Source organism: Impatiens glandulifera, chromosome 8 (genome assembly GCF_907164915.1).
Source record: "Impatiens glandulifera chromosome 8, dImpGla2.1, whole genome shotgun sequence".
Lineage (NCBI taxonomy): Eukaryota > Viridiplantae > Streptophyta > Magnoliopsida > Ericales > Balsaminaceae > Impatiens > Impatiens glandulifera.
Genome location: NC_061869.1, coordinates 48,032,584 through 48,051,822, shown reverse-complemented (window position 1 = coordinate 48,051,822; position 19,239 = coordinate 48,032,584). Strand labels below are relative to the sequence as shown.

Genomic DNA, 19,239 nt, shown 5'->3' with positions numbered 1-19,239 from the left:
CATCTAATACCAAATCGGTCTAATGAACCTCATTAGAACCAAGTCTAAAGAAATCTGATTTCGAACACCTGCATCAAAAACAATTAGATGCATATATAATCCATTCATCATTTCATCATCAAAATTCCAATAGTCAAACTATTTCAACACTTAGTTAAAATAATTTGACCAAACCATTTTCCCCTTTTTGATGATGAGATTGAAACATTGTATAGATAACAAATTAAGCATTCATCATTTAAATGCATGGTAAAACTTGTTCATCCATCACATATAACCCTTTCAAAAACCAATATTCCAAAAACATAGTCAAAGAAACATAGTTTAAAACTTAACAAAGTAGGAGAAAGGAGATTATTGTTCTTCCCTTTTCACTCGAGGATCGATTGGATAGGTAAATCCTCCACCGCTTATCCCTTCACCAGTTAGAAGGTTTTTAAACGGAGGAAGAGCACGACCACCATGACCGCTTCCACTAGATCTCCCACCACGATCACCGCCACTGGTACGACTTCCGCGATCACTACCAGATCGCCCACCACGACCACCACTACTACTTTGGCCTCCGCGATCACCACCGCTTCGACCTCCACCTCTTTTAGTTGGCCTTGAATTTTCATCGTTTGTTGGCGCACACTTAGATCTGGTGCCGGTTGATACACTGTCACCTCTTCTGCTAGGCTCACCTTGAGTGATACAAATTTTTTCTTTTTCAGCAGCAGCTTTCGCATTTTCTTTCTCTTGAAATTTCCTTGCAATGGAGTCGGCATACTCCATTCTTTCACCATCAGATCTTCTCAGGCTACCTTGAATTTCAATCATCTGATTCTTGAATAGTTCCATTGATTCCATGACCTCACGATGATTATCAAGATTAATTTGTCTTTCAAGACTCATCATTTTCGATTGACGACTGAATAGCTTCTTTTCAAATTTGGAGAAATTTGAATTTGAGCCATGAGTCTCATACGTATTTTTCTTCAGTGTATTATCCAACTCTTTAAGGATTTTGACACATTCAGCAAATTCTTTTATGTCTTCTTTCTGGGTCTTCAAAATCTTTAACATATTTGATCTCATAGTTATCACATTCGTTTGAAGAGAGGTAAGTAGAGATGTCATCGACTTCAGAAGCTTGGTACCATCAGTAGAGGATCCTTCATTGGATGAATTATCTTGTGAATCTGCTGCCATGCTTTGAATATGGTTAACTTTGGTGTGAATCTGCAGGGATTTCTCCGGTTCATCCTTCTCAGACTCATTTCCAGTTTTATTCCGCTCTTCTTCTTCCAGCTCCCTTTCTGCTCTCTGAAATCTTTCATACAGATTTCCCTTGTTGTGAAGAGGATTGAGAATATTTTCATGGAGGTTACCAGCATTAATATCAGGAAATGGTAGAGGCTTGACTGTTCTATCATTTTGATCATGTTCCCCCTCAGATGAAGAACTCTCTTCAGCATCTTTGTCATTTGAGGTTTCTCTCTCAGATCTGATAATCCCTGGTAGGGATGGCAATGGGTACCCTACCCGCCGGGTAGTGAAGTACCCATCCCCGAACCCGATTTTCATTTTAATACCCGACCCCGAACCCGACATGTCTATTTAGATCCCCATTCCCGATTTGTAGGGTAGCGATACCCGACGGGTACCCCATTACTCGATTAAAGTGTAAAATTATATTTATTATTTTTAAAATATACAAAATAATAAAAAAAAATGTTTTTTTAATTAACATATTTAGACTAAAATAATTTTAAATTATTATAAATTAAATCTAATATCTTAACTAATATGTTATTACAAAATATAATTGACCAAAAAAATATTAATAAATATTGGATACTTAAACAACAATATCATTCATACTACATAATATAAATTCATTCATACCACAAAATATAAATAAATAAACTTAAAACAGACACAACAATATATACTTAATTAAACATAAACTTCAAAATATTCATCAACAAGACAGTTTTCTCACAAAAAAAAACACATTCTTCTTGAAGCGAGTCTTGTAGAAGTTACAGAAATGTCACATTTGTTGCTGCTAAAACGGAAGAAGAATTTACAAAATAGAGATCGAAGATTAAGTTAATAAATAACTATAGGATTATAAAAGTTAAAGAACAAGCATAACTTTATTAAATAATAAATAACATTAAACTAATAATATCGAAATTTGAAAAACTCAAATGAAAACATTACTTACTTGAATAGTTATGTTGTAGATGTTGAACAAAAACTAGAAAGAATGTTGAAGATAGAAGTTGAAGAACAAAACTAGAGAGAATGTTGAAGATAGAAGTTGAAGAACAAAACTAGATAGAATGTTGAAGATAGAAGTTGAAGAACAAAACTAGAGAGAATGTTGAAGATAGAAGTTGAAGAACAAAACTAGAGAGAATGTTGAAGATAAAAGTTGAAGGTTGAAAAAAAATAAAAAAATGAAGATTAAAAGTCATGACTAATGAGAGAGAAACAATTATTAGAATGATATTGGCGTGACTTATAGTTTTGGGTAAAGAGAAAATAAATACTATATTTATTGTATTGTAATGATGGTTAAAATAATGATGGTTAAGAGGTGGAATTTGAAAAGTTATTTAAATTTTAACAATATATATATATATATATATATTAATATTCGGGTATCGGGTTTGGGTTTCCAACACTACCCATCCCCGACCCCGAACCCGATCGGGTAACATTTTTTACTCCCTGATCCCGACCCCGAACCCAATCATCGGGTACCCTTGGGTATCAAGTATACGGGTACCCATTGCCATCTATAATCCCTGGCTGACTAACTGCAGCCTCCTTTTCTTGAGCTTCCTCTATTCTGACAACAGGGAATTTCACGAGCTCTTCAACAATTTCTTCCTCTTTAATCACAAGAGCTTGTTCAGGCTCTTGAATAATCTCTTCTTCTTCTAAGGATGGATTCTCTTGAACGGGTTCCTTATTTTGCTCGACAGCGGGTTGAGCTAGTAAAGGTCTTTCTTCTGCAGAAAGATTTCCAAACTCTATCAGAAGAGCAGCAGCTTGCTCATCTCTTTAAGACTTTCGCTTACACTTCAGCACCTTTCTCAATTGGATTAAAATTAGATTTTCTGGCTTCAAGGATGAGGAATAAAGCTCTTCCTCTCAAACATGCTTTGATAAGGTCTTTTCTTTTCAGAGCTTCAGACACCTCCGGAGTTTTAGCCCATTTGAGAACTTTCTTTTCATTTGCTAAAAGTTTATGCCATTGAGTACTTATTCCTGAACCCGTGATGATCTCATCATACTGGATTGACATTCTATTCTGGATCCACGAGTCAAAAATTTCCATCTTCTCAGCATTTATGGCTTTGACTTGATTCATCATGAGGTCAACAATACATGTTGTCTCAGAATCATCTTTATTTTCATCAATTACGACATCCTTCCCTTTTCCAACAACCTCAACAGGTTTTGGAGAGGGTCTTGGTTCACCAAAGACAATTCCATACGACTGTCTTGTGGAACACATCAATTCATAGGCTTATAGTGGTTTCTTGAAGAGTCTAGGAGGAAGCTCTCCTCGAGTGACCTTCCCGGTTACTATGGAATCTTTAGAAATGGGATTTGAGGAGCAAGGCTCTCTAACAGAAACAGAGGAAGCCTTTTCAACTGAATCACCAGCAACAAGGGTAAGGACTGCACCTTGTTCTGGTTGAACAAATTCTATAGCACCAACGGCTACTTGATCAGGTTATTGAACAGGAGACTCAGTCCTGTCAATATTCTCAATATTTGGACCATCTAACTCAATAACAGACCCTACAGCAGATTCCTTTTCAGAAATAAAAATAGATTTATCTTGTTCCATCACAGGAACATCAAACTTGGGCACATCGGCCAGAGATTTAGAAGAGGTTACCTTTGATGAAGCCTTCATCGATTTAGACGCATGGGGTGCCTTTGACTTGTCACCTTTTGAGACAAATGACCTTGAAGATCTCCGCAATTGACTGGCAGCCGGAGATAGGGAGACATGGGAATGGTGGCAAGTTCAACTGGACCTTGCCTGATTCTAGAATCAATTGTTTCAGAATCCTTCTTTGAAGAACTCCTTAGGCTAGTAGAACTAGCCTCTGATTCGTTGACTATTTTGGATCTCTTTGCTCCTGTCGACAGGATGGAAGTGGCTGGTTGTTTAGATCGGGTAATCGATTTTCCACCTGTCTGTTGGCTAGAAGCATCTGAAGGCGATTCTTTAAGGTTCTTCATTCTGACCAGGGTGTTGGCGACTGTGAAAACAGTATACACCCTATTTGAGATGATCGGTTCAGGTTCACCCATCGGAACCCCCAAATGCTCCAACAAAAGGCTTAATTGTGCAGCGAACGTTATACTTTCCTTATTCTCCTGGTTGATGGAGAAACGAAGATTCTGAAATAATGTTAAAGCCCAATTGACCTGGATCCCCTTTGAAATGGCAAACATATAGTCAAATCGATCTTGACTATAGAGATTGAATGAACCAACCTTCCCTTGAAGAGCTTTTACCACCACATCATTTAGCAAAATAAACTGTGGTTTAAGGACTTTCTTACTTCCATTCAGACGAATTGCCGAGCCATCGGCAGATAGAACTTTCTTCATCTCTTCCATTACTTTCGGTGACATATGCTTGTTGAAAGTATGACCCTCCGACGGAAGTTCGAAGAACTCTACATAAGAGTCTTCGTCGAAAGAGATCTTCGTACCGTTAACAGTTGCTACGATGGAATCGTCCACCATTGTTGCAGTTTGGAAGAACTCTCGAACTTCCTTCTTGTGAAAGATGAAAGGACCGCCAAGATATTTTTCGAGACTGGAGTACTCGAAGGTTCTGAACATATCGACCACTTCCTGCTAATCGAAAGAGTACACTGATGGGAAATCAACCTGCAAAGTACAGTGACCTAACGTGATTTTCTTGTTCACCATTTTCAGCAGAATATGAACAGACACAAGATTAACAGAGATTTTTGAGAGAGAGAGGCAAAGAAATCTAATGTTCTTATAAATCTTAAGTGAGAAAAAGCTTTCAATCTCATGCAAGAATGTCCTTATATAGACTATCAATAGTCATATATGATAACCGTCGTTTTTCCTAGGGGTATGTCCCATCATTTAAAATTAGACGTCCTTTCCAAAGAGTCATCATTATAATGAGGGTATATTAGTCATTCTCTTTTAACTTGAGAGACACGTGTCTTCATGTTATTATGAGATGATTGTTTTAACGTTTGAGCGGGAAAATCAGATATCTCCTCACGTGGACAGTTGTCCTTGATCAGTCTAATAAGCACGTAGTTAGACGTTTTTCTTACTGCACAAATCTATAAAACTAAACGTCTATTAGACGCATGGGTCCATTAGATGCATACGTCTAATTACGTGTTGTAAAGAATACGTCTAATGTCTATTAGACGTGTACGTCTAATTACGTATAAACACCATGTGTTAGACGTGTGTTTGGTTAGACGTGAGCATTCTCTTGCTCATGACGTAAAAACGTCTAACGTCTATTAGACGTGTACGTCTAACCGCGTTGGTTTTAAACCACGACATATAGGCTTAGATGTATAGATTGTGAGCAAAAATACGTCTAAGTACAAACCATTTCCTTTAGACACACTTGTCTAATAGACCGATTAAGGTCATTCGTTTTGAGAGTATCTTTACTTTCAAAGTAATTTTTCTCTCATTTTTTACAATTACCAAAAGAATAACCAAATGTTTTGAAATCCTTCAGATCAAAAATATTTTAATACAAAAACATAGAAAAACATTTATTCTTCTGAAATGGCAACAGCCATTGTTGATCTTCTAAACTGTATGCACAAGAGAGTATTCTCCATGATTCCTTCATGCAATCCTCCTGCATCACATACATAACAAACTATTTACAAACTTGGTACCCATATTCAATTGGGTCCTTGATCAATTATTCCATTAGGAATCCATATTTGACATATTCTAATGGATTTCCCATTTTGCGTTGTGATTAATGCGTATGATTTTGACTTAGTAAACGACTTTCTTCTAGCCACTAATCCCTTAGCTTTTGAGGAAGTCTTTCTTTTAAAACTCCTTGACTTTGAGTCAGGTTTTAGATTGCTAGACTTGCTAGATACTTCTAATTAATTCTTCATCCAGCTAACAGTCGGCTGAACATAAATAATTTCATTCTTAAAAGCTATTTCTTCACGAATGGGATCAGATTCACTGTCAGTCATACCACCTTTAACAAAACTTATTGGCTTAAGCTTGTCATTTGATGAGTTTGACTTTTTGCAGGACAGGTTAGGGTCATTACCATCAAATCCTAGACCTGATCTAGATCCAGCATGTCTTAACATGCTGATCTGATATTTGACAGCTTCTCCAGACCTAGTCCATGCACTGACAACATAATTTAACCTCTTGTTTTCAGCTGAAATAGTTTGAATATGTTCTTTTAGCATCTCATTCTCAGATGAGATCTCTACAACTTTCTTTTCAAAAACATTTGATTTAAGAGTTTGAGGTAAAACTGGTTGAGATACATTAGGTGAAGATTTAGTTTTATTTAGGGATTCTGCTAGCTTTCTGTACTCAATGATCATGTCATTTAGTGCAGCTACCAGTTGTTCCCTTGAAAATCTTTTAGAAGAGAAGTCAAATACCTCAGTTTCCTGAGTCTGTTCTTCATCTTCTCTTGCCATGAAGCAAGCCACTTCTTTGTCATCACTATCACTAGATGAGAAGTAAGAGTCACGGATGCTTCGTTTGTTCTTTCCATCTCCTGTCATAAGAGCCTTCAGCTCCTTGTCATCATCTTTCTTATCTTCACGTTTGGGTTTCATGCACTCCAATTGGTAATGCCCTGCAATACCACAGTTATAACACTTAACATTAGCCTTTGATTTCTTATTATCATTGGAATTTGAAGAGCTTGAGTTAGGGTTGCTCTTCTTCATGAAGTCGCCAAACTTTTTCACGAAGAGAGACATGGCGTCGCTGCTCAGTTGTTGTGCCTCCGTCTTCACATCAGTAGTTATTAGTGGCTCTTCAGCAGTCACCAGAGCTTTGGCAATGATAATGGATGTGGATTGATCTTCTTCCATTCTACAGTTCAGCTCGAACTCATATGCCTTGAGATCAGCAAACAGGTCGAAGAGAGAAACCTTGTTGAGATCTTTGGATTCCCTCATAGCCATCGTCTTTATGTCCCATTCCCTTGGAAGAGCACGCATGACCTTAATAGCAAGTTCCCTGTTGATATAGGTCTTTCCTAGGATGGATAAGGAGGAGACAACCTTGCTGAATCTGGCGTCGAACTCGTTCATTGTTTCACTAGGACGCATCTTGAAACTGTCAAACTATTGAGTGGCAACCATAATCTTGGTTTCCTTGGTTTGCTCGTTGCCCTCACACAGTTGGGTTAGTCTGTCCCAGACCTCTTTAGCAGTATTGCACTCGATAATGTAGTTGAACATGCTGTCATCGAGAGATCTGTACAGAACATCAAGAGCCATGTTGTTGAGGTTGTTCTGCCTCTTTTCTTCACTGGTCCAGTCAGCTTTCTCCTTATTGATCTTGATAGGACCCTCTGTGATGACACTCCACATATCGTCGTGAAGAGAAGAGAGATGAGCACGAACTCTCTTCTTCCATAAGATATAGTTTTCTCGAGAGAAAGTTGGAATGGCGGTTGCACTAGCATCTTTGGTTATGGTTGTCATTCTTCAGGAAAGGCTTGAGAATAGAAACAGAACTCTGATACCAATTGATAGGATCGGCTTTATCAATAGAGACGGGGGTCTAGCGACTGATGAAGTCTTATGAAAAACGATTTGAAAGAAATCTTGTTAGATATTTGATTCACTTTCTATTCTACGCAAACCCTTGTAAACACTTGAAATAGAATCAAGTGCAGAAATGTTTACTTAGGTTTGAAGCTTATGATCAAGAATGAGAAGATGAAAGAAATGAACAACACAGAAGTTTGTTTACGGATGTTCGGAGCAAACACTCCTACGTCACCCCTTCTTCCAACCACCGGAAGGATTCACTATAATATGCTTTAAATCAAATACAGTTTGCACGAATAGTTCACTGTTGAATAGAACAGACTCTGTTCAACTTACAATATGATGAATATCACCCAGCTAAAACGATGCTTTGATTCTAACTCTTTCTTGATTAACACACAGTACAATCAGGAAAGCTTCTAATAGTTTGAATATTCAAAAGCTTGATCTCAAGGATTTTTCTCAGAAGGCGAATGATAGATTGAATGCTCGAGAGATTGTTCGTTGTCCTTTAGATTCTTTAAATAAGACACAGGTATCAACGGTCGAATATTCATAATGATACGTGGCACTCTTCCATTGGAACGCCTCCATAATACACAGCAGACTCTGAATACAAGGATCGTGGCCGTACACAACAAGTAGTGCGCTAAATATTCTTCAAGGATTTACCTGCAAAAAAAAGTAGTGGGAAGAATATTCGCTTACCTGTCATTAGTTGATTGGTTGCATCGGGCTATCGTATTGATCTTCACTAGAAAGTGGAGCAGGAATAGCGTATAGCTATAGCACATTGGTAGGCGGGTGCTAGCTTCAAGCAACTACTTAAGCAAAGCATTAGACGTATTTCAATTAGACGACCTCGTCTAATGAAATCAAACGTCCCCGTCTAATAACATAATCCATTAGACCACCTGGTCTAATGGGATTAGACTTACGTCTAATTACAATCACTTCAGACTAATCTGAAAGAGTTAGACTGCACGTCTAACTCCATGAGTTAGACTGCACGTCTAATTACGGTTCCACTTCAGACTAGTCTGAAGGTTTTAGACTGGACGTCTAACTTTCACAATCCATTAGACTGCACATCTAACTCCAAGAGTTAGACTGCACATCTAATTACGGTTCTATTAGACTGCACGTCTAACTTCACGAGTTAGATTGCACGTCTAATTATGAGTCCATTAGATTGTACGTCTAACTCCACGAGTTAGACTACACTTCTAATTACGAGTCATTAGACTGCACGTCTAACTCCACGAGTTAGACTGCACGTCTAACTCCACGAGTTAGACTGCACGTCTAATTACGAGTCCATTAGACTACACGTCTAACTCCACGAGTTAGACTGCACGTCTAATTACGAGTTCATTAGACTGCACGTCTAACTCCACGAGTTAGACTCCACGTCTAATTACGAGTCCATTAGACTGCACGTCTAACTCCACGAGTTAGACTGCACGTCTAATTACTAGTCCATTAGACTGCACGTCTAATTGCGAATCCATTAGACTGCACGTCTAACTCCACGAGTTAGACTACACGTCTAATTACTCCAGTTAGACTGCACGTCTATTTACTCCAGTTAGATTGCACGTCTAACACCGCTTAGTTAGATTATACGTCTAACTTCGCTAGTTAGAATTCACGTCTAACACCATGCATCTAATACCAAATTGGTCTAATGAACCTCATTAGAATCAAGTCTAAAGAAATCTGATTTCGATACACCTGCATCAAAAACAATTAGACGCATGTATAATCCATTCATCATTTCATAATCAAAATCCAATAGTCAACCTATTTCAACACTTAGTCAAAATAATTTGACCCAACATGTTTAATAAACCGAGTGTGGACCCACTTCTTCCAGAGTGATTCTTGTTTTCTCTCGATGGCCCATATGTGTTTATACGTCAACGCTTTATTCCCTTCAACACAATTCTTGAGTCCTATGTTGCCTTCTTCCTTTGGTTTGTAAAGTGCGGTCCACTTAACCTTCTTCCCGCCTCTCTCACTACTTCCCCAAATAAAGTTTCTCATTAACACGTCAAGTTCTTTCATTACCTTCTTCTAGAGCACGAGTTGCTGCGACAAGTAACCAATAATTCCCATTACCACGCTTTTGAGTTTTGACTAGCTCAATTCTTTCAGCGTATATAAGTTTCTTTATTTCCTAGCCGGAATTGAGATCTTCACTTTCTTGATCAGTGGTCTGCAGCGTGAGATTTAGATCTGTTTTGTTGTGAATAGTATGCCTAAGTATCTTACCGAGAAACTTCTTTCTATGATGCCCGTGATATTGTAGATATTTGATTTCGTTTCCTCTTTTACTCCACCGTAGAATATCAAGTTCTTGTCCTCATTTATAGTCAAACCTATAACCTCGGAAAAAAAAAGTTAGTGCAACTCTTACAGTTTTTATGGAATCTAGGTCAGCATGCGCGAGAATGAACAAATCGTCAATAAAACATAAATGGGTGATCTCCTCCTCCTCACAGAATGGGTGGAAAATGTATGGTCGATTCTTTTGGATCGTCGTAAAGACGCTCTCAAAGATCGTCATGATGATGACAAAAAGTTAAGATGATAGGGAATCTTCCTACCACACGCGCGTTTCACCCTTGAAATAGCCTTTGTGGATCCCATTGATTCTAACTACAAAACGTGAGGTAGAAACGCATTGTATGATCCATTCTATAAAAATGATGGGAAAACCCGATACGACCATAAAGTCCTGAATGGCTTCCCATCTAATAGAATAAAAGGTTTTTTATATCAATTTTGAAAGTCATTCTCGTGGATATTTTCTCTTCCCATAACCTTTAAGGAGGTTTTGCATGAGTAGAATGTTATGTGAGATAGTTCGATCGAGAATGAATGCAGATTGATTTAAACTAACAATTTTACCAATGACATTTTTAAATCATTTTGAAAGAATTTTTGAATTATTTTGTAAACGACATTGCAGCATGAAATTAGTCTGAAATCTTGAACCTTTTCGGGAACTGAGGTTTCGGGTATAAGAGTCAGGACTGTAGTGTTCCACTTCTTGAGCATCTTTCTATTCTTAAAGAATTCCAGAATCCCTTCTATAATATCGTGACCCACAACCGACCAGTTTTCCTTAAAGAATTGAGCATTAAAATCGTCTAGACCCGGGCTCTTATTACCGTTGATGTTGAATAGAGCCTCTTTTACTTCATCCCGTGTGACAACCCTGATTAGATCTTGATTGTCTTCATCAGAAACTCTTTTATCGATAATCTGGTATAAGGTGTTCAGATGACTTGGTTGCGCTTCCTTTGTACTTATAAGCTCTTTATAGAAATTGATGGTGAGATCTTGTACCCCTTTCTGTCCCTGTACATATTCACCATCATCATTCTTCAGACTGTAAATATTGTTCCTCAGATTTCTAGCCATACATTTCTGATAGAAGAAGGCAGTATTCTTGTCACGGATAGAAAGTCAATTCTGCCTTGATTTTTGTTTCACAAAATTCTCTTATAATAAGCTCAACTTTCTAAAATTGTCATGGGCATATTTTTCTTCCTCATTAAGTTTCTCATCATTTTCTCCCCTAAGTAACTTGATTTGGACTTTATCTAACTCAATTTTGGCTATTTGGACTCGTTTAAAGATGTTACCGAACTTCTTCTTGTCAAACTTTTTCACTTGGATTTTTAGAAGTCTGAGCATTTTTGAGACCTTAAACATGTTTGATCCCTCCACATTTTTGGCCCACACTTTACCCAATATATCTTTGAAATTATCACTCTCCATCTAGAAATTAAAGAACTTGAAGGTTCTTTTGAACCTCTCCTCCTTCTTCTAAAAGAGTTTGATAAGGCTATGATCCGAGATTCTGGGATTCAAAACATGTAGTTGGCTTCTCGAGAATTGAGAAATCCACTTCCCATTGACAATACTTCTATTAAATTTTCTTTTTCGAATATGTCCATCTCTTCGAGTTGATGACCATGTAAAGAAGTTCCCTGAGTTGGTGGGTTCGATGCATCCAATATCTCTGATGCAATCGTTGAAGTCAATCATATCTTGGGTAATATCAGACTCTGGGCTTTGGTCAATTTCGGTTCTCATAGCATTAAAATCACCAAGGACAGCTCATGGTTTATCTCCATCAATCTAGTTCCTAAGATAGCTCCAGAAAAGTCTTCTCTCGGTATTGAAATTGCTACCATAGATGATAGCAAATTGGAACTCAATTCTAGTGATTTTTTTCCTTTACCCCAACTAGTATTGTTTGATCATTGGAGAAAAGCCACTTGACTTCGGCAACCATTGGATCTTAGAAAACCCAGATTCTTCTAGTTCTCGAGTTCGAATTATGAATGAGTTCCCAACTGCTATCAACGCACAGCATGCGAACCTTGTCAACATGATTGCTTTTTCACTATCGTTTCCAGAATCCCCATGATTGTAACCTTCTAATTCTCTATAATCCTATTAATTTCTTTGCATTTGAAAGGATCATTAACTCCTCTTATGTTCCATGTTATGATATTCATGAATGAATATAAGGGTTCGGTTCCTGCATTTCAAAATTGTCTTACACTACACGATTTGTCTCATCATCAGTGAAGTCGTATGCACTGTCCTCACTGTCTTCAATGGCTACAGATTGTGTTCTCTAAAATTCATATTCATCGGTGATTGGATTTGTTTCATCTAGATCAACTTCATAAGTGCTAGTAGCCCCTTCTTTTTATTCGTGAGAGTCCACAAGTTCTCTTATGTTTGACCTTTTTTTACTTTGGAATTCCTCATTACTAGATTCTTGAGCAGTTCCTATTTTCGTTCGATCCACTTTGGAGCTTGAGCTTTCTGCTTCAATACCTCTCTTGTTTAGGTTAAATTCTGGATTTTTATGTTCCCTAAACCCAAGTATTTTTATGTCACATTCAATAAATTCAGCAAGAAATTCGACATTTTTGAGCCCTGGATTTTCTTGGTCACAGTTCTGTTTATGACCCAGATTTTGATGTTTACCCAAATCCTAATTTTGACCCAAACCCTAATTCTGACCCAGACCCTCATTACCTTCAGCTTGTTGCTAATTTTGACCCATAACTGGATCTTGATTTTGACCCTCAGTCTGGTGCTGATCTTGACCCAGATTTTGACCTTCAACCTGGTGTTGACCAAGACCCTCATTGCTTTTATCCTTGTGATGTTCATGACCTTTGGAACTGACTTTTATACCTTGATTTTTACAACGGCTTTGATTCTCATTATTCTTCTGAACCCTAATCCATTTAATCTTTTTTGTTATTTTTCTTTTAACATTGATTTGTCTTTTGGCTTTATTCTGCTCTTGATTTCCAGCCATGTTACCTTCTATCTGAATAATTTCTTTAGCTTCAACCCGAGGTTGATTTCCTTCCTTGGAAATTTCTGATTGGATTTGATTTGTTTCCTGATTTTTTGTTGGGACATTGGCTTTGGTAGATATTTCTTATGTTGTTCCAGTTCTATTATTCTGATTACCATTGCTAGTATTTTGTTCACTCATTTTGGCTACTTGATTGTTTGGATTGCCATTTCTAGAATTGTTAACAGGAACTTGTTTGTCGAGTGGGTGAAAGTATTGCATCTCATGTATTTGTTTGGACAACATTCGTATCTTGCTCCAATTTTGAATATATTTTTGAGTCTATCTTTCAGTTCCAGCTTTACTGAAAGAGAGCTACTTAGGTAAATTTCAACGCTTACCCTAGCTATAGAGGCTCTTTCATAGCCTTCCATAACTTGATCAAACATCAATGACTTTCCTATTATGTTGGAGATATAGGCTAGACCGGTGGAGTTGCACAAAAGAGGTGGAATATTCTTCAAATTAACCTAGATCTGGTCTAGTTCAAGTGGTCTGTGGTTTGGGTTTAATTTTTCACTCTATTTGTATAATTTAAAGCGATGTCCCTTGATAAAAGTGTATTCTATTTCGATGATTGGTTTGATTTCACTAACATTTCTGAAAGATAGGAAATAGAATTTTGTGGTCGATAACTGTAACTCTTTCAAGTCCAAAACTTTCTCATTGATTCATAAGGGTTATCTTCACGGTTGGATAAGGAACTTTGGTGTTGCTTATAAAGTGCTCAACGATGACAAAGTCCCAAGCTTTTATGCATTTTTCCTCTATCTCCGGAGGTAGCTCAAAGCTTTGAGGATGATCAAGGGTGATAACTTTGGGGAACATAGTATCTATGCGGAACTTTCCCTTCTCTGGATTAGGTACAACCATGTTGCCCCAAACATGGTCGTTTTTCCATGTTTTATTGGGATTGTTTCTGATAATATACACCGTTGTTTTATTGTACTTTGAGATCTCTCATACTACTAACTAACCATTGGACAGTCTCGTCATATTGATCTTTGTTGAATTTGTTCAAGTCTTTCTGATAGTGATTATTAAACTGGATATTCAATTTATCACTTCTTACTTTCTCCATGGTAATCTCCTGCTTCTTGATTTTGAGAAATAATTTTCTTAGTTGATTCATAAGGCCTGCCAAGTTTGCAATATCATTTTTCTTCAAAGACATAATTGGAGGGACAATAGTATTGTTGGACGTAGTTGTTGTATCTATAGAAGGCTTATCACCAGCATTACCATTATTTTTATTACAATCAATGACAGAGGTTGTGATAATTATTGATGTTGCCTCCTTAGTACAATCGTTTCTTGCTCGGTTAGATTTGTCATCTCATTTAACCCTTTTGTCACCTGAATTTCCAATGACTCGAGTCCTTCCTATCCTCAAAAGGATATCTTCAACAGTAGTCTCGTCTTGACCGAGCTTGTTTTCGTAGATCTTAGCTTCAGGATCAAGAGTTTCTAGTGGGGAGAAAGCTTCAATGTGGATAGGCTCCAGTTTTGGCCTTATTTCAGTTGCTATAGTTTCAGGTGATTTTGGTTCAGTGTTTGGGATTGCTTATTTGACTTGTTTCTTTTTCTTTGAATTTGAATTCCTCTTTGGTTCTTGGCTGACTTGGATTTATTTAAATCTGAATTTGGACCCATCTTTCCAGCCTCAATTCATGCCTTTGGTTTTCCAACTAGTGCAATTGTTATGGATTTGTGGTATTCCAAATCGCATATAATGGCTTCATCAAATTCGGTGCTAACATCTGAGTCAAATCCAACCTCCATTTAAGTGTTTATGTTAGCATCCAATTTTTTCCATTGAGTTTATCGAATGGACCCATGATATTGACCTTTGACCTATCAACATGATCAATTCTGGATGTCAGACCGAGGTTTTTAGCTTTCCCAGTTGCTTGAAGACTGAGTTTTATAGGTCCCTCAGTCCTAATTTCCGCATCTGGCTTTGTTATAGATCTTTTATATTTCTCATGTGCTGAACCAACGTTTTTATCATTTATTCTCGTATCATGACCCATAACAACTTCAGATTTAGACCATATATTGATTTTGGACCGTATCATTTTCCAGCATAGGTCTAGAATTTTCAGCATCTGGTCCTGTAATATCAGTTGAAAGACTGTGGGTTACATCATTCCTGGTTTCAGTAACTTTACTTGTCAAGAACTCATGAATCTTTTCCGGTGCTGTATTCATACGTTGTAAAATTGCGTCTTGACCCAGAACTACATCAATCTCAGACTCAATAGAAGCTCCGGGTAATTTAGTATCTGACTTAGTACCAATTTTATGTAGATTTTGACCATGAACAACAAGATTTCCTTCGATCGAAGCCTCTGTTTTCTCACCATATGTTAGATCTGGAACATGATTCCTAATTTTTGAAGCCATCATACCCATCATTCCTGCAATTTCAGAAGCCAATTCTGCCTCCAATGTTGATCTGTATGACCCATCAATTTCAGATCTTATGGAATCAACCTTGTTGCTTTTAATTTTGTCAAATTCTGCATTTTTCTTCATTGATTCAGACATCCGATCATGAACAATAGTCTTTCTAGATTCTTTAGAAAATTCGATCGAGATAGTTTCTAGATATGATCCATTCTTCATAGCATCATCTGAGTTAGGTGGAATTTGGTTGGAATTAACCTATTTCTGTTAAGTCGAGGGTTTAGAAATTACAACAGATTTTTTGTTTCCCGATTTTGACTTTCTGCATTATTAAATATGCATTAGAATCCACTTCTGCAATAGGTTTAGACCCATTTGTATTTGCATTAATTTCATCACCACATAACCCAGCATTTATTTCTCCAGCCTTAGTTGCTCCAACTTTAGAACTTGCATCTTTCATCATAACTAGCTCATTATTATGACCGATGAAGTTCATAACTGCAGTCTTGTCATCAGCCTTAATAACTAAGCTTTGATTAGCTTCAGTACTTGGATCAACAATTCCATCTTTGGATCCTGATATTTCAGTAGAACATGAACTTGATGATTTTATGAAACAACATCCAATTTCCAATTCCTTATCATCATCCGCAATGCTCAATGTAGCTTTGGTTCTTTGACCATTCATCTCTGAATTGAACCCTGATTTCATAGCAATCTTAGGACCCGAATGATCTTCTGTATAGCATCCATTAGACCAGAAGACCGAGGGATCATCTAAAACGCAGTTATTTATAATTTTTCTACCAATTTCAGTAGTAGTTGATTCTTCTACAACTAAAATCAACCCTACATTAATTCCTGATGTTTCAGCCTCATTAGGACTTAGAGTATCATGTGAACAACACTTTAATGACTATTGGACCGATAGACTGTTATGATTTAGCCTCACGTCGTTTTTAGCAAAAGGACCAATGCTTTCCAGCTTCTTCTTTCCATCCAATTGACCCATTTTGGTTTCAGTTCTTTGTTCATTCTTTCTAGATCCAGACCCTAACTTCACATACCCAAAACTTGATTCTTTAGCAGCTTTGGAAGCTGATATTTCATTGGAGCATCACCCGATAGATACCAGCTTCTCCACTTCACTCAAATTACCTAAATTATCTTCAGATCTCAGCACGTTTATCCAGACCTAGACCCTGACTTCACAACAGCATTGTGACCTAATTGTTCATTAGATTTACACCCATTAGATTGTAGGACCGAGGGAACAATAGGACTGCATCTACCCATTAGATTCTCTTCGGATTCAATATCAATAGACCCTATTTTCTCAAACCTAGACCTTGCTTCCTTAGCATCTGATGGTTCATCCGAATTAACCAAATTAACATCAAATTTTAACACTATCAACCTAGACCCCAATCCTGAATTCAAATTTGTATTAGGACCCGATTGTTCATCAGAATTGCACCTGATTGAATGAAGGACCAAGGTACCAATAGAACTGCATCTACCCAACATATTTTCATCAGTTTCAGCAGCAACATACACTATTTCAGATTTATCCACTCCATATGACTCAGCATTAGCTCCCATGTCATCCATACCTAAATTCAACTTGGGACTGATTGAATTAGGACTTGGTAGACACGAACCCTACATCAGCTCCCAAATTATATAACTCTACATCAGACCCTAAGCTCCCTACATCAATTAACCCGATAAAGCCTAAGGATCAAAGGAACTGCATCCGATAGACCTAGGACCGATGGAAATGCACCCGATAGACTAATGAACTACTTCTTCCATGTTTTGATCCGATTAACCTCAGATTCAATAGAGTTCAATTTCAAGACCGATTTTATCACAGATATATCATTTTGGTCCAGGATACCAACCTTAGACTCAAATAAAACATCATGTGCAGCTAATCTCAAGACATTTTTATTAATTGTAGGAATTAAAATTCTATCTGACTTAGTTCCACTTTTATCATTCCTAGCCAAGCTAATCTTATCTTTTCTAACATGATCATGAATGATGGATGCATCCCTAGTGCAACTATTCTCATAACAAGCTACATCAAGTGGGTTAGAAGTCATACTCGGAAGAGGATTTATCTTAGAATCAATAGAGCTCTTATCTTCCATAGGCAAGACTACGGATCGATTTCCCATGATTGTTACTTGAACTAAGTGCTCTCATATCTCTCCCAGTCTTATTGTAGACCGATGGTCCCTTTGGCAGCTTCTCTGGATCAACAAACCGAGCTAGTAGGGATCCTTTTGCCCGTGTTACAACGCTGGAAGGGCTCATTACCAGCCAAAGGATAAATCAACCTATAAAGAGGATTAATCTACAAAAGAACCACAAAGTGGTGAGCTCTATAGTAAATAGTTGGCTCAATAGACACAGTTGGAATTCCAAATTCACCTCAATAAGGGTCTAAAGTTAGAAATTCGCTCAATAACGGAACTAAATTCCTTTGAATCAATCTGTAGTTAGTACAGCTTCCACCGGACTAATTGTTGATTCAAAAAGGCATAATGTGGCTTCAAGCCCAGACCGAACCCTTAGACTGTACCTATAACCAATTGATGAAGAGGGGAGTGCGAACGACGCTAGGAATGCGACTAGTCTCGGTAGAAATGAGATTTTACGATTCGCTCCGGTCCTATGACAAAGTGACAATCGCGGTCGTTCCACGCTGCATCCATAATCCAATAGAGCGCACAATAATCTTTCCGAAGGCGTTGGAGGATAGAAGACCGTTAATGTGGGGTCAAATTATTTTGACCATGTGTTGAAATAGTTTGACTATTGGAATTTTGATGATGAAATGATGAATGGATTATATATGCGTCTAATTGTTTTTGATGCAGGTGTATTGAAAAACAATTTCATTAGACTTGGTTCTAATGAGGTTCATTAGACCGATTTGACATTAGATGCACAAAGTTAGATGTGCAGTCTAACTAGCGAAATTAGACGTGTAGTCTAATTAAGCGGAGTTAGACGTGCAGTCTAACTAAAGGAATTAGACGTGTAGTCTAACTCGTGGAGTTAGACGTGCAGTCTAATGGATTCGGAATTAGACGTGCAGTCTAACTCATGGAGTTAAACGTGTAGTCTAATGGATTCGCAATTAGACGTGCAGTCTAAGTCATGGAGTTAGACGTACAGTCTAATGGATTCGGAATTAGACGTGCAGTCTAACTCATGGAGTTAAACGTGCAGTCTAATAGAATCGGAATTAGACGTGCAGTCTAACTCGTGGAGTTAGACGTGCAGTCTAATGGATTCAGAATTAGACATGCAATCTAACTCATGGGGTTAGACGTGCAGTCTAATGGATTCGGAATTAGACGTGCAGTCTAACTCGTAGAGTTAGACGTGTAGTCTAATGGATTCGGAATTAGACGTGGAGTTAGACGTGCAGTCTAATGGATTGTGAAAGTTAGACGTGTAGTCTAACTTCTTCAGAAGAGTCTAAAGTACAACCGGAATTAGACGTGCAGTCTAACTCGTGGAGTTAGACGTGTAGTCTAATAGAAAGAGAAAGTTAGATGTGTAGTCTAATAGAAAGAGAAAGTTAGACGTGTAGTCTAACTG

The 19,239-nt window shown here is 37.6% G+C and overlaps 1 protein-coding gene across 1 annotated transcript; it reads right to left on the bottom strand.

Moving 5' to 3' along the window:
• Positions 1–267: 267 nt before the first annotated feature.
• On the bottom strand, positions 268–1,654 carry LOC124913418 (keratin, type I cytoskeletal 9-like). Its single transcript, XM_047453997.1, has 4 exons — positions 1,578–1,654; positions 971–1,489; positions 376–913; positions 268–279 (listed from the first exon to the last, which is right to left on the bottom strand). Exons 1-4 carry the CDS (start codon positions 1,652–1,654, stop codon positions 268–270), a joined length of 1,146 nt encoding a protein of 381 aa, XP_047309953.1.
• Positions 1,655–19,239: the final 17,585 nt, after the last annotated feature.